The sequence below is a fragment of the Phaethon lepturus genome, unplaced genomic scaffold (assembly GCF_000687285.1).
Source record: "Phaethon lepturus isolate BGI_N335 unplaced genomic scaffold, ASM68728v1 scaffold3872, whole genome shotgun sequence".
Taxonomy (NCBI): Eukaryota; Metazoa; Chordata; class Aves; order Phaethontiformes; family Phaethontidae; genus Phaethon; species Phaethon lepturus.
In genome coordinates this window covers 9,997-23,622 of record NW_010522434.1, presented here as the reverse complement: position 1 = coordinate 23,622, position 13,626 = coordinate 9,997, and the positions used below count along the sequence as shown (strand labels likewise).

At 43.1% G+C, this 13,626-nt stretch overlaps 1 protein-coding gene across 1 annotated transcript in view; it reads right to left on the bottom strand.

Moving 5' to 3' along the window:
* Positions 1-13,626, bottom strand: part of ATP9A (ATPase, class II, type 9A) — a gene marked incomplete at its 5' end in the record, with an annotated part of 38,060 nt that overhangs the window by 18,144 nt on the left and 6,290 nt on the right. The window contains 6 exons of the mRNA XM_010281801.1: positions 1,261-1,422; positions 6,776-6,988; positions 9,769-9,881; positions 10,644-10,786; positions 11,543-11,703; positions 12,298-12,374. Coding sequence (XP_010280103.1) covers positions 1,261-1,422; positions 6,776-6,988; positions 9,769-9,881; positions 10,644-10,786; positions 11,543-11,703; positions 12,298-12,374 — 869 coding nt within the window. The remainder of the gene's footprint in view (positions 1-1,260; positions 1,423-6,775; positions 6,989-9,768; positions 9,882-10,643; positions 10,787-11,542; positions 11,704-12,297; positions 12,375-13,626) is intronic.

Genomic DNA, 13,626 nt, shown 5'->3' with positions numbered 1-13,626 from the left:
TAGGGAGCACTTCCACAATACCTCTAACAACATCCTAAAGTTGTTTGTTGTGGCATCGGTCCAGGATTCCCTCCCTCCTTCCCAGTTGCTGCCTTCTCCATCACCTCCTGTTGTACCACCACAACTGCTTTGGAGGCGCAGCGCAAGCTGGACCCGTGAACCTGCCTGGGCTCCTGCTCCTGGATGACCCCGAGGGGGGACAGGATTTGTGACCTGGGTTGACTCACAGCCCCAGTCCTCCGTACAGCCCCGCCAGCTCTGCCAGCACGTCCGCAGCATGGGCACGACAGGAAGGGCAGGAGCTTTTGTACAGATGAAAAGACAACCCTAGGGACGCAGAGCGAGGCTTCAAAGTCAGCTCAAACTTCCCCGAGACGCTGCTGGTGCCTGCTCCCCTGGAGAGAGCAGTCCTGCCCCTGCCAGGCTCCTCTTCCTCCTCTCTGTCAGCCACTGTGGGAGCGGACACAGAACTCAGGTCCCTGGAGACAGGGTAACACTATTTCTTTTGCTGGCAGTGCTGGCTTCAAGCTTTCCTGAAACAGCAGCCTTACCTGAGGGAAAACATGGCATTCTGCTGATCATCAAAGTTGTTGAGCCCTGGTTCAGCACATAGACCACCAAAACGTTCAGGTTTTAGCTCTTCTACTCCACCAGTCCCTCCTACATCTCCTTCCACCTTGCAACATTTTCCATCATCCCCAGGGCCCTCAGTTTCACAGTCAGAGGGAAACGCTGGAGCTCCCCCTTCCTTCCCAGCGCCATCCCGGAAGGACATGCTTTCACGGCGAGTGGCAGCGCTGGCTGACGGACTGGCCGGACACCCGTCCCCAGCCCGACATTGCCGCCAGCAGCGCCCTGCAGGAACCGATGGGGCAGACAGAGGAGCTGTACAGCTGAAACCCACCCCAGAGCACACGGAGAGTTCAAAATGCGCGCGAGAAGGAGCAGCTGGAGGAAGCTGGGAGCTTAGGCTCCTTGTTATTTCGAACACGGGACCAAAGACGAATAAACTAAAGATGTCTCAGGGCACTACAGCGCTGACCGCCAAATATGGCCAAGGACAAGGATGTCTCACTACACAAACCCAGCAACGAGAAAGTATTAGCTCAAAAGAAAGAACCAGCTTAATAGCCCGAGCTAGGAGAGACCACAAAACTCGACCAGGACGAACAGCACAGCTGAGAGCAAATGTTCCGTACGTTCCACGTTGCGTTAGCTGGAGACTCACAAGGACATTAGAGCTTACTCGAAGCCACTTACCCGAACAATTATCCCCATGCGCTTGCTCTCGTAAGTGAAGGGGAAGATCTGGAGGATGGTGAAGTTCAGGATGTGGCCACCCGGTGTCCTCAGCTGCACGGAGGACTGGTCTCTGCCCACCAGCGTTAAACCCACGCTCTCGGTCCACTGTACCAGGGCTACCTGAGAGGAGAAGGCCATGGTGAGGGTGGCCAGCCCACACCACACCTCCCCTGAGGGGGCTGTGGGGAGGGGCTGCGAAGTTCGCTACTCGCCAGTGGTGCTATGGAGTGGATCCGTTCATACACGCAGGTGCTCCTACACGGCTCGCTCTAGCGGGCTTTTCCTGAAGTTAGAGGCTTACTAACAGTATTTTCAGGGTTTGGGCAGCGCAGCCCCCGTCCCATTCAGCTGCCAGGCTGTCCTAGGCTGACAGGAGGTGGTCCGCTCCCCGACTTCGACTGCCACATCCTGAAGGACAGCCCTTCAGCAAGGGCAGGCGCAGGCTGGGGTGCCCAAACCTCTGCTGCAGCACATCAGGTAAACCTCTTTACAAACACACTTTCGAATGTTCTATTTCCCAGCTTGCTGTTTATGAAATCAAGAATTCAAAATGATGCAGTCACCCTGGATTTACAATATTAAAGCCAGAAACACTAATGCAGAGCACATTAAAAATTCATAATAAAAAAGCAAAGAAAATGAGCTCTGTGTTATACTCTGTTTGGTAGTAACAACTCATCAACAACTTTCAACCTCTGTACTGATCAGCAAGACAGCTGAAGGCTGGCTCACAGACACTTCTTAGCAGAGAACCCCTTTTCCTCAAACATTACAAAAATCCAAAACAAAAACTCCAAACCAAACCCAAGATTTTTCAAGGCATACGCCAGAACTAATTTAATTGAACTTACGTGGGTATCATTCTGATTGCAGCTCCTAATCTTTAAGGACCTATAACACTGAATCCTTTACAAGCTTTCACTAGACCAGTCATGACAGAAGACCAAAGCCTTTATTTTTCTTCCCTGACAATCCCCCCAGAATCCTCACCTCAGCTGACACATCCATCTAAGATTGAGGCTGCTGAGATACGGGGGTTTAACTCTAGAAGCTGTCTCGGCAGTAACGGATGGAAGCAGCAGCTGACATGAGCCCATATATCACTGGCCTCCAGAAAGCATCAAGGGATACTTTCTTCACACAGACTTGAAATACTGGATGTATTTTGCAGTGACATTTTCAAAGGCATGAGAGTGCTGGGCACATGGCTGCTGCTGACTTGAAGGTTAATATCCCTTGTGCCTTTCAGTTTCTGCCTTTACTGCCTTAAGTGACCACAAATACTTCAGACAAAAATGGAATTTATTTGGGGAACTCACATATATGAGATACAGATAAAAATGGAATCTATAAATCCTTGCATTGAGTCAAGATTTAACTAGATCAATTGATACAACTGGGTCTAATTGGAGAATGTTTTGTGAACTCTGCTCCCTTTCATCCACAATTAGGCTTAAAAGACAACCTAAAAGAAACTTTTCCTTTTATAAAGTACTCTTAAATAGCCAGTTAAAAAAAATTAGTTGAGTTGGCTTTGCCTTGAAAGATCTTTAAACCAATTTGAATCAATATTTGTTTTCATATTAGCAAGTTTTTGCAGCCTTATTCACAAAGATTACAACAAATCAAAGGCTCTTTCAAGCTTATCTTTTTCAAAAGTTTCTTCAAGCCATCCTTAGTGCATTAAAGTGTGCAGTTAGATAATCCTCCTAACAGTCTCCCAAGCAGAGATGGAGCTTGAGTTTCTAATACTCTGGTTAATAAATAATTTGGAGAATTTTTCACAGCATGATGTGATGTTCAGTGTTCAAATTGCCCACGTTGGTAAGCTGCAAGATACAAACCTTTGCTCCTGGCTCAGCCCGCTAAAGCCTCTCCTTTGCTACTTACTTTCACAGACACCTCCTCCCTCCTTCCCTGCCAGCCTCTCATTTAAATCCTATGTCAGGAAGCATTTAAACCCCAAGAGAAAAGCCTTGCACAGAGGAACAACTGGACGAGCAGCACGTCAGAGCTGCTACGTCATGAACGTGACACGCTTCAAACTAACTGCATTGCATTGTGCAACGCCAGTCATTTCGGATGGCCCCGAGACCACAAAAAGGTACATCAATGGAAAGGGAAGAATAATGAAAGAAATGCCCTGTCTTCCATGCTGTCCCCAGGCAGGCGTGGGTCCTGCCAGCCCTTAATGGCCCTCCAGGTGAGCCACACTGAGCACTGGCGGGGAAGTGGGGCCGACCCCTTTGAACGTGCCACTTCCCAGCCTCTGTAGTGCTTAATGAATAATAACTGAGAGGGAAAGTGATATAATTTTGAAGTGTTCCTATCAGATGTACTAAAAGCATTGAAATTACCGTCCCCGTTCAACAGACAACACAATGGCCTCTGCGAAGCGCCACGGCACCAGCGGACAACACCAATGGCAAAAAAAGCACCGATGGCTCTTCTGGCAGAGTCTGGGCACCCCCGGACGGGGAGCACGTTCCCAGCTCAGTATGAGACAGAAGAGGTTTATTCTGCACCATGCAAACAGGTAACTGGAGGTGCTCTCAGCCACAGTGAAAAGATGAGACACATTCAAGACGCAAAAATATATTTACAGCTTAAACCAAGGAGATTTAAGCAGGCTTGAAACTCCTCACACACTTTCAAGGCAGCCCATGCTCAGGGATGAGGAGAAATCAATAAAGTCCCCGACCACACTCCAGGAGCTTGCAGCTCCATCCAGGCCAAGTCAGATACAGATCAGAGCGTCACAAAGCAGAGCAGCTACGGCAGCTTGGCACATTATCCCCCAAACTTTGCTATTTCCAACAATTAAATTACCCAAGCCACCACTGAAGTGGATATCGACTAATAAATTTCATTCTAAAGAGACAAATTGATCCCTCTGTGCCATGAGTTGCTCTACAAATGTCCCATTTAGGGTTGCCTAGGCAGACAGACAACAGGCAGAAACCAATTGATCGGTGCACCCTTTCATGTCCTGGCAGCTGCAGTGGGTTGTCAGGATTAAAGACTGTTTGCCCAGGAATCCCAGGCACTCTTATCTCTGATCAGATTATATCTATTTCATTTCCCCTGTTAAGTTACTGTATGGCTACAACTGACACGCTTGCAGAGCCCCAAGGCTGTAACCGATATCTGAATAAAGATACTTCAAGACTTCTAAATGGCAGTGTGCACAGGAAACAAATTTAGGAAATCCTGCTTTCTGTTACAGGAAATGAATCCTATGCCAACTGGTAGAAATTACCCTTGCTGTTAAAGTAAAGAGAATACAAGTTTTTGTACTCATTTCATAAACTGACCTTCCCGGCCATGGCAATATTTTATTGATATAGGATTTCAAAGGCTGGCTTTAACAGGAGTCCAAAGCCATTCCCCTACAGGGAATGTTATTTAACAGCATCGCTCTCCTCTCAAGGACTTGACTTGTGCTGATCCTGCATTTTGTACCATCTAGTATGACATACACAGAGCATGTCTAAACAATATTTGTAGATCTAAGACCTACAGACAAGATTTCCTCAGTGCAGCAAAGCATATCTGATTTCTGAACCCGCTGTAATTCTCTACTTAAAGCACCACAAGAAAGGAAAAAAGAATTTAAACAACCATTTTGGAAGGATTAGTTATCATGCTATAGTAAAACAAACAAAAAATAATCCCTTGCGTATTTGAGACAAATTGCTGCATAAATATTTTAAAGACATAACAGTATAAAGTGAAAGAGGAAAAGAAAAATCACTGACTTCACTATATACCACAGTATATAGGTAAGTAAACAGAGGATCTGTGCAATAACAGCCAGTAAATGCTGGGGGGGGGGAGCGGGGGGGAACACACCAAAAAACTTAAATGCAGATCCCAAAAATTACCATCTGGAAATCATTCAGAACTCACTTAAATCCAAAGGCAGTTGCTTTCTGTAAGCTGTCTTTACAGGGGAGAGCAACGCATTAGAAGAGGTAAGCAAAGCACCGACCTCAATTACGTGAGGGCGAGGACACGCAAGCACACCGCTCACCAGCTCCAAAGCCAGGGAGGAGTGAGCGCCTGTTGCCACTGTAGGCACATCAATGGAGGAGGGCGGGGGGGAGCAAAGATGCAGCTTTGGTAGCGTGCAGACAAAAATATCGGAAATGAATGAATTGCCTACTTTGGGAAGAAAAAAAAACCCCAAACCTATAGGGAACATTTTGAATATACATGAAATGTGGAAACTTAACTCTGTTTCCACAGAGTGTGGCTGTGTGCCAGTCCTTCAGTAATACATGCAACAACCTCAAAATCCTCAGATAGCTGGGCTTCTAATGAACAAATCTATTTCTATGCAAACAATTTCTCACCTCTAACACAAATGAGGAAAACCAGCTTCTCTTCTGACATCAGAGGTGAAAAGGTTACTATCAGGGGCAAATCTGTTTCATTTGGGGCAATAAATGGAAGAACCCTTAAATGTAGTCAAATGGGTGATATGATCTCATACCATCAGTAGGATTCTTATGGGAAGATTTCAAACTGCAGTCTCTTTCAATGGCAAAAAAGTATAATTTTACAAATCAATAGAAAACAAATTGTTTTACCTTGGTCACGCTAAAGCGGATGTATCCAAGAAGCATAACCAATACATGAAACCGTATTTTATTCCTCCTGTCTTCATCACAGAAGGAAACACCACTATAATTAGATTTTCCAAATTTTGCAGAGGGTGGAAAAGAGCACTTTAATAGTAAGCCCTGTATTGAGCCTGATCTCTCAAGTGTTAGAAGTCTCCAGCGAGTGTCTGGAGAGCTGCGAAGTTTCTCTCTACTGTACCAGCCTGTGTAGCCCTGGCTGGACTGGGCGCCGGCAGAGACCTGGCGGGGCACAGCTTTGCTCCCAGACAAACTCTTACACACTTCACTCACTCTGCAGAATGCACTCAGGCTCCAGGTCTGTCCCACCCGCCTGGGAAGGGACCTGTCCTGGGTTAGCAGTGCTACCCAGCGTGATTTACAACTTTTCACTTGGTCTGGAAGTTCAAACACCTTGCAGGTCGGGGACAAGCTGACTTGTGGGAGTGCTCGTACCCCCTCCCACAAGTTGTGTCATCGTCCCCCAACAAGACAAGACTGTCTGTAATTTACCAAACATGATCAAAGGGACTCATGGCATTGAACTGCAAAATATACCTTGGACAAAAGGGGCAGAATCATGAGCAAACTCCGCGATGCAGAGGCTCAGACAACAGCCAGATACTAGTCACCATGTAGCTATGTAGCTTCAGGCAGAGAGGCGGATTTGGCTGAAGTGCATCAGCTGAGAGGGCACTTACGGTCTATTCATGGGTTATCAGTGCGATAAATGCATTAAAATATTATCCCCTTCACTAGACTGGAGTACTTTCACCTTTGCCCCGCCCGCCCCCCCCCAGCAAACAAACAAGGTCATATTTGTATTTTTATACACCCAAATGGATACCGACCTCATCAGGACTGGAGGCCTGGTACACCCTGCAAGAGTCCTCGTAGTGTCGCTCAGCTTCAGCCTGGTCCGTCACCCCGTTGGACTCGTACACTGGCGTCACGTTGTGGCACAGCGCGATTGCCTTCACGGCCTCATGCACTCGGCTGCTCATGGTTTTTCGCACCTTGGTGGCTAAGGTAAGGCCCTTCACAGCGGGTGGGTCCTGAGATTGCTTATAAAAAAGGAGAGCAGAATAGAGTCTTATTGCAGAAAAGAAAGATTTAAATTAAGTTTTTACTTCAGTGAAGACCACATATGTAGCAGCTGTGCAGACTCTTGTGTCCCCAGGAACAAGACACACGCTTCACGCACCTTAACTCAGACCATCCGTGGGAACACACCCCGCCGTAGCGCAGCTGCTTTGTCACTGCTACTGGTGGAGTAAAGTGCCCCGAAAGATTTACCTAAGTTTCTGGAACGGTACAGTGAGAAAAAGACCCTTTGTTCCAGCTCCACCAAACACCGACTGGTGAAAAACCAAAGTCAGAAGACTCAGTGAAACCACTTTTTGCTCCAAAAAAGACCAGTGGCTCCAAAAATTTAGAGTCAATTGGGTTTCATGTGCAAGAGAATATAATTGCCGAAAACAGAAAACAGATGACTTGTATGAACCTAGAAAATCTTAATTACATTAATTTAATTTTTAATACTATTTTTAGTATCAGAATGGGAGTCTTCAGATAATTGCACAATTACTAAATTATCCTGGTTGAAGAAGGGACACACAGTGATCTAGTTTCCTGCTCTGTTAACCTTTAGTGTCAAGAGGACAAAAGTTTCACTTCCAGGTCAAAGGCCACAACATGGTAAAAATAAGGGCAAAGAATAAGAACTACAGTTCAAAATGAATCACTGCCAGCAAATGCTTCTCATTATACGAAATCTCACTTGGTAATGATAAACGTTTTATGAGACATCTCCTTTACCGGTGTAATTCCACATGCTATTTTCCACACTCCAGTGATTAGGACACGCAAGATCTTCAAATTTAACACTGCTGCTCATCAGCACTCTTGCAACAGGCTTTAACCAAATCAAACACCACCAAACCCTCAGTTGAAGTGCATTTAGATGGACATAAAGCACTCGTCACATACTGGACTAGTCAGAGTCACCCATATGTTCTTAACAAATATTGAATACTTTGGCAAATAATTAACCAATAGTCAAGTTTTCTCTGGAGATTGAGTACAAAGTGAGGGCAAATAGACCTGAAGTTTGTTTTTTTTGAAGTACAGTTCAGTCATTTAAGGGTCTCAACATCAAGAGAAGAACCAGATGCTAAGACGACTGTGAAAGCAGAGGAGGGAAAGAGAGAGAAATGGCTAGAGGAGTTACAAGTTACCTGAGACACATGCCAGTGAAAAAGACAATTACTCAAAATACCAGGTATTTATCAACTGTCATACGCTTAGTTAAAAGCACATTGTAGCCTGACAGTCTGCCCAGGGAAAAAGCTATGCCACCAAACGGATCACTGAGGTCAAGGAAACTTGCCGTGCGACTTTGCCACCATGAATAAAATCCAAAAATAAAAATCCTATATACAGTACATGGTGCCTTTTTCCAGGCAAGAATGCTGGCTTCATGTTTCACTTTGTGGGGGGTACAGAAAGCATACTTCAGCCTAAAAGTCTCTGGAGCAAAGCAAAAACAATGTGACACAAAAAATCCAGTTCACTGCCTTGGGTGTGCAGGCTCAAGGGAAAGCATGGGTACTTCAAAAGTAACTTCTCTGGTTTCTGTAGGAATGAAGCAATTCCACAACTATTGAGAAATTTAAATGCTTGACATAGAACACAGGAGTAGTAACCCATCACTAACATCTGCAGATTGCATCTGTGGAATCATATTTTACAAAAAAAAAAAAATCTAATTGTCAGTAAGTCACAAAAAAGTTATTTCTAGCTGCAGTTGAGCAAATGGTTATTAACAGAAAATTAAAAATAATAATTCTGTGCTTATACAATTAGTGATAATTTTTAACTCTTTTAATAAGTGCCACTTGGAGGGGTGGCTGGTACATTAGCCACTGACAGCTGATTTTTTTTTTTTTTTACAGGTAGTAATATTCTTACGTAAAACCTCATCCCTTGTTTTACAAAGGAGATGCAGGTATCTATAGGAAGTTTCAATTCATAAGCGTCTTGTCCATTGTAACATGCTAAGGAATACAGTTTGCTGACCCAGACAAGTCACGTGGCATTACCTGGTTATCATACAAAACTGAAATAAAAGTCTAAGAAGGCTTTTTTGACATGGGCTCATCCTGTGACACTGAAAGAGGAATGCAAGGGAGAAACTTCCCAAAACAGGATTTTCTTGTTCTGTACTTTACATGTTGACTTTACTGCCTTCTTTAGGTGTAGATAGTTCTCAAAGTAGACACCAGTTATGCACCGTGTAAGATCACTGGTGCATTACTGAAAAGAAAATGGTAAAAGTGTGATTCTTTTTAACAAACAGGCCTAAAGCAGTGATACTGGTACATTGTTCTCTGTTACTGAGTACCGATGGCTCCTCTTCCGTTATTATTGCCCCAGTACACAGCATTTCAAACAGCAACTTAATCCACTAAATATTACCCAGAGCCAATTTTTCAACAAAGCAAATGCTGTGGTTGCCATAAACTGTGAATATCTAAATAAAAGTATGCTATTTTACAATCAGACCTCAGCAGCAAGACACAGGGACATACGCACACTTACATACTTACAGATCCATGCACGTGCTGTGGCAGTTAGAGTTAAAAGACTGGTGGAAGTGAAACAACCTACGAATGTCATAAGCAATCATGATTATATTTATGTATTAAGCATCCAATGACCTTCAGACTTTTCCAAAAAAGTAGTAGTTAGTAGGCAGATCCTTGCCATACTGATTCACCGTTAGCCCAGTGACCCATAAAACTTCTTCATGAGCAAAGAGTTAAGCAATGTAATTTAATTCTACCTGCGTGTATATACTGAATATGTGGCTCTGCACTTCATCCATGGAGTCCAGGCCATAAGCTACCGTTCCCAGATGAAGTCGCTTGAAGACCATCTCGTTCTGTGTAAGAGTTCCTGTAACAGAAGCAGCACCAGACATGCAGTGGGAACCAACACACCTATTCCGCAGCACACGTCCTTACCCTTGCTGTGCCCCAAATCCAGGAGAAACTGAGCCAAAAGCTAAACCAGTCACTGCACTAGGCTCTCGGCACAAGCTGAGGCCAGCAAAAAGACAACATTAACAAACCTGAAGCAGTGGTACACATCACTGTGCCAGTATATAAGAATGAGATTATTCACTCCAAAGTCAATGCCAGTAAGAGCTGCAGGCATAATTCTGGTACTGTTGGAACAAAAAACACTTTCTGGGAGCAACTTCAGTGGGACCAGGATTTTATATCAGACCAAGCTTTTCATTACAGCTTAGGCCTTCTGAATTCAAGCTCAACTGTAAAAAACTGAGGACAACAGGCTGACGGTATATTTCTGCCTACACATGTAAATTATCTTCATCCAGCTTTGAAGACTAACTCTAAATAAAGTTGCTTTTAATTTTACCTTCAACTTATGGTTTAATAGCACACTTTAAGTGATCTTAAAAGTAGTATAATATTCCTGTCCTCTCTCATTTATAGCGCGTTCAGAACCAAGAAAAAGGGAATTTTGTTGGGTTTTTTTTCAGAACTGATTATATCATATTGTCAAAGTGACAGGAAATGCTTATTTCTTCTAGTCCAAAGAAATCTTACATTATACTCCCTGGCTGGTCAAAAACATAACAAAACCCAATCACCACCACACCATGACTCAAACCCGTATTTTCTACATCGATACCTGTTTTGTCCGTAAGCAAATAGGATATCCTTCCCAGCTGCTCAGGAATAGTGCTGGATCGAACCACAGTCCCAGGGATTTTGGAATCTCTGCGGATCACCCAGCTGTAGACAATTTTCCCCATGTCCAGATTCACACGTAAACTATGCAGGAGCAAGGGGAAAAAGTATCACCAGTTAAACGTTGGAAAAAATCACTGTGAATTGCCACAGTGCAATGAAAGGACACATCTTCCACACTGAATTTGAGTGGCCAAAGAGGGTGTTTCAGGAGAAGTACATTCAAAGTCAGTGGTTGGGTGGCAAATGGGGAGGACTGCACGTTGCTGGATTGGTACTGTAATTCAAAGACAGATGATAAAATTCTGTTGAGAAGAACAGATATAATTTGAGAGGAAGATGGACGCAGACAAGTAAGGACCGCGTGACTGATAGGCAGACAACAGGTTAAAAATGGAACTGAAATGAATCCCAGACCTACACCGAAAGTAACAATCTACTTATTAATATAGTACAATTAAATATTAAAGTTTCGGTCCCCTCTAAAAGGCAACTGGGTTCTGTTACACTACATGCTGTATAAATAACCCTCCTTTTACATTTTTTTCTGCTTTTATCAAAGTGATCAGGTAGCCCAAGCACTGAGAGAAGGGGCCTTAAATGACTACTCCACAGCCTAAGTTGGAGTCAGTGAAGAGGTGAACATGTTGAACAAATTCAGCAGAAACAGCAATGCAATTCTTATGTTTGAATACTAATTTGATTCCTATTTCTAAATTTGCTTAGTTGTCAAATGAGGAATAGGTAAGAGTTTGTGTGCTTGTTCACACTAGAAGCATGGAGGAAGAGGACAACAAAGCAAGCGGTATTTTGCTGGGGAAGAATTAGCAGTCGCCTTACCTAATGGGAATGATGTTTGAGAATAGAAGGAGAAATCTTATGATCTGAAGATACCAACGGCCAGCAAAGTGCTGAAGGGCCACCATGACAAGCGAAACCACCACGAGAGCCCCAAATAGGATCTTGGTAAGACAGTTCACTTCCAAATCAAAAAGACCAATCTAAAGCAATAAGAGACATTTCAAGCACACAAATTAAGATGTTAGCTCCATGTAATATTCACAAAAGGAATGAACTGCCATATCCAAAGAGCCATTCCCCACTAGTCAACTACTTCTCTTTTAAAATGCTACAAACATATTTAAATTTATAAGCAATATTGTCACCAGCTTATTTAATAAGGCTTCCATCCTTTGGAAGCTAAGCAATGGATGAAGAGGTGTGAGAGGACTCATGCTGCCAAAAGCTGCAGACTCTGTAAACATCCCTGCACCTTGTCTCAGCTTTGCTATAACAGAAGAATGCAGCAGGATAAGTTTTCCTATTCTAATTGGGATTATCTCGTTATAACCATATAAAACAATGGTTTTACCAATCTTAAAAAACTGAGAAGACACATGCATAATAGGATCAAAAAAATAAGGAGAAATAGGTTCTGCTATGGTAACTATCTTGAATCACAGGTCAGAAGATAAGAATCATTATTCCTATGAGCTTGTCCCTACAGTGTGTACATATAGCATTTGGAAGGATTTTCTTTAAAAATGGGCAGAAATTTATCATTTTTTATTTATAAGACTGTTTCCTCACCATACCTTACTTCTTGGGTTTGAAGTATTCATCACACTGCGCAGTTCCCTTCCAGTGTAGAGAACAACTCCCACAACAGTACCTAAACAAAACAGAGCAGCATCAGCTGAAGAAAAACAACCTCCATTTGTTGTCTCTATAAAAATACTTGGTGGATCCAAAGGCTTGTCAGTTGGAAAGGATTTTTAGCAGGTCAATTTCAGAAGCAACAACACCCAGACATTAAAAAAAGCCAGTACCTGAAATATAAAACATAAAAACACAGGCTTTCAACAGAGACATCCTACAAAAAGTCAGTAAGTCTTCGACCATGTTGCCCATATGATTGGATGGTATGCAGCATCACAGACTGCATCAACTAACGTGCATGGAAACAGAAGCTAACTGCTTTGCTCTCTTGACTTTCCCTGACCCCGTTTTCATGTCAGTTGTCTCTCCCCAGTATAAATAAAAGTTGCTAAGGGTAGAGGATTTCTTGGTTTTCCTCCCACCACTTTGAATCCCACTTACGGTGTGGGTAAGTTTGCCTTACACCAGAGAGCGGTCCTTCGTTGTGTGTCAAAATTAAATCAGTGCTCTGGACTACAGTTCTTTATTGCTGAAAGTTGCCACAGAGTAAAACCAATGTATTCCAACAGCTTTCAAAGACAGCATTACCTTATTTTAAAATCTACAATTTACTTTAAAGTATTTGCCTAATTGCTGTTCCCACCAAAAGGCGAATAATACCAACTCCTACCTTACTGTAACAGATGGAGCTGCTGGGAGCCTATCGGTGTATTTTAATGTGATGTCCCACAGTTGCTAAAGAGCTGAGAGCAACAAAGTTCTCCCTTTTCTTCGCACAGAAGCATAATACAGTTTAGCACCATAAATTACTGGTTTTCTATAGATTTGTCTTAGAGACTTTGCAAAAAGACATAAAGAAAAAGCTATCTATCATTAAGAGTTTAAAAGCTGCAATTGCCAAAGTGTAATTTTTTACTAGAAAATTTTAAGGGCCTATAAAAGCAGAGAAAAATAACACTGAATAAAAAGCACTGCTGCAAATACATTGCCATTTTATACTCTGCTATACCCCTGCTCCTATTAACGATAAAAGTTTTAACAAGCTGCAAGTGAATTATTTTTAAATAAGACTGATTCAAAAGAGGTGGTTTCTATAAATATGCTGGGAAACATTCCTTTAAAAAAAAAAAAAAACCCAACCCAAAAACCAACAACAAATCACTGGAGCCAGATGGCAGGTGGTGGTAAGATCATCACAATTCAAATCAGCAGATGGCACAGCTACTCCAAATGAACCGCAAACAGTCAGAGTCAGACCCATTCCT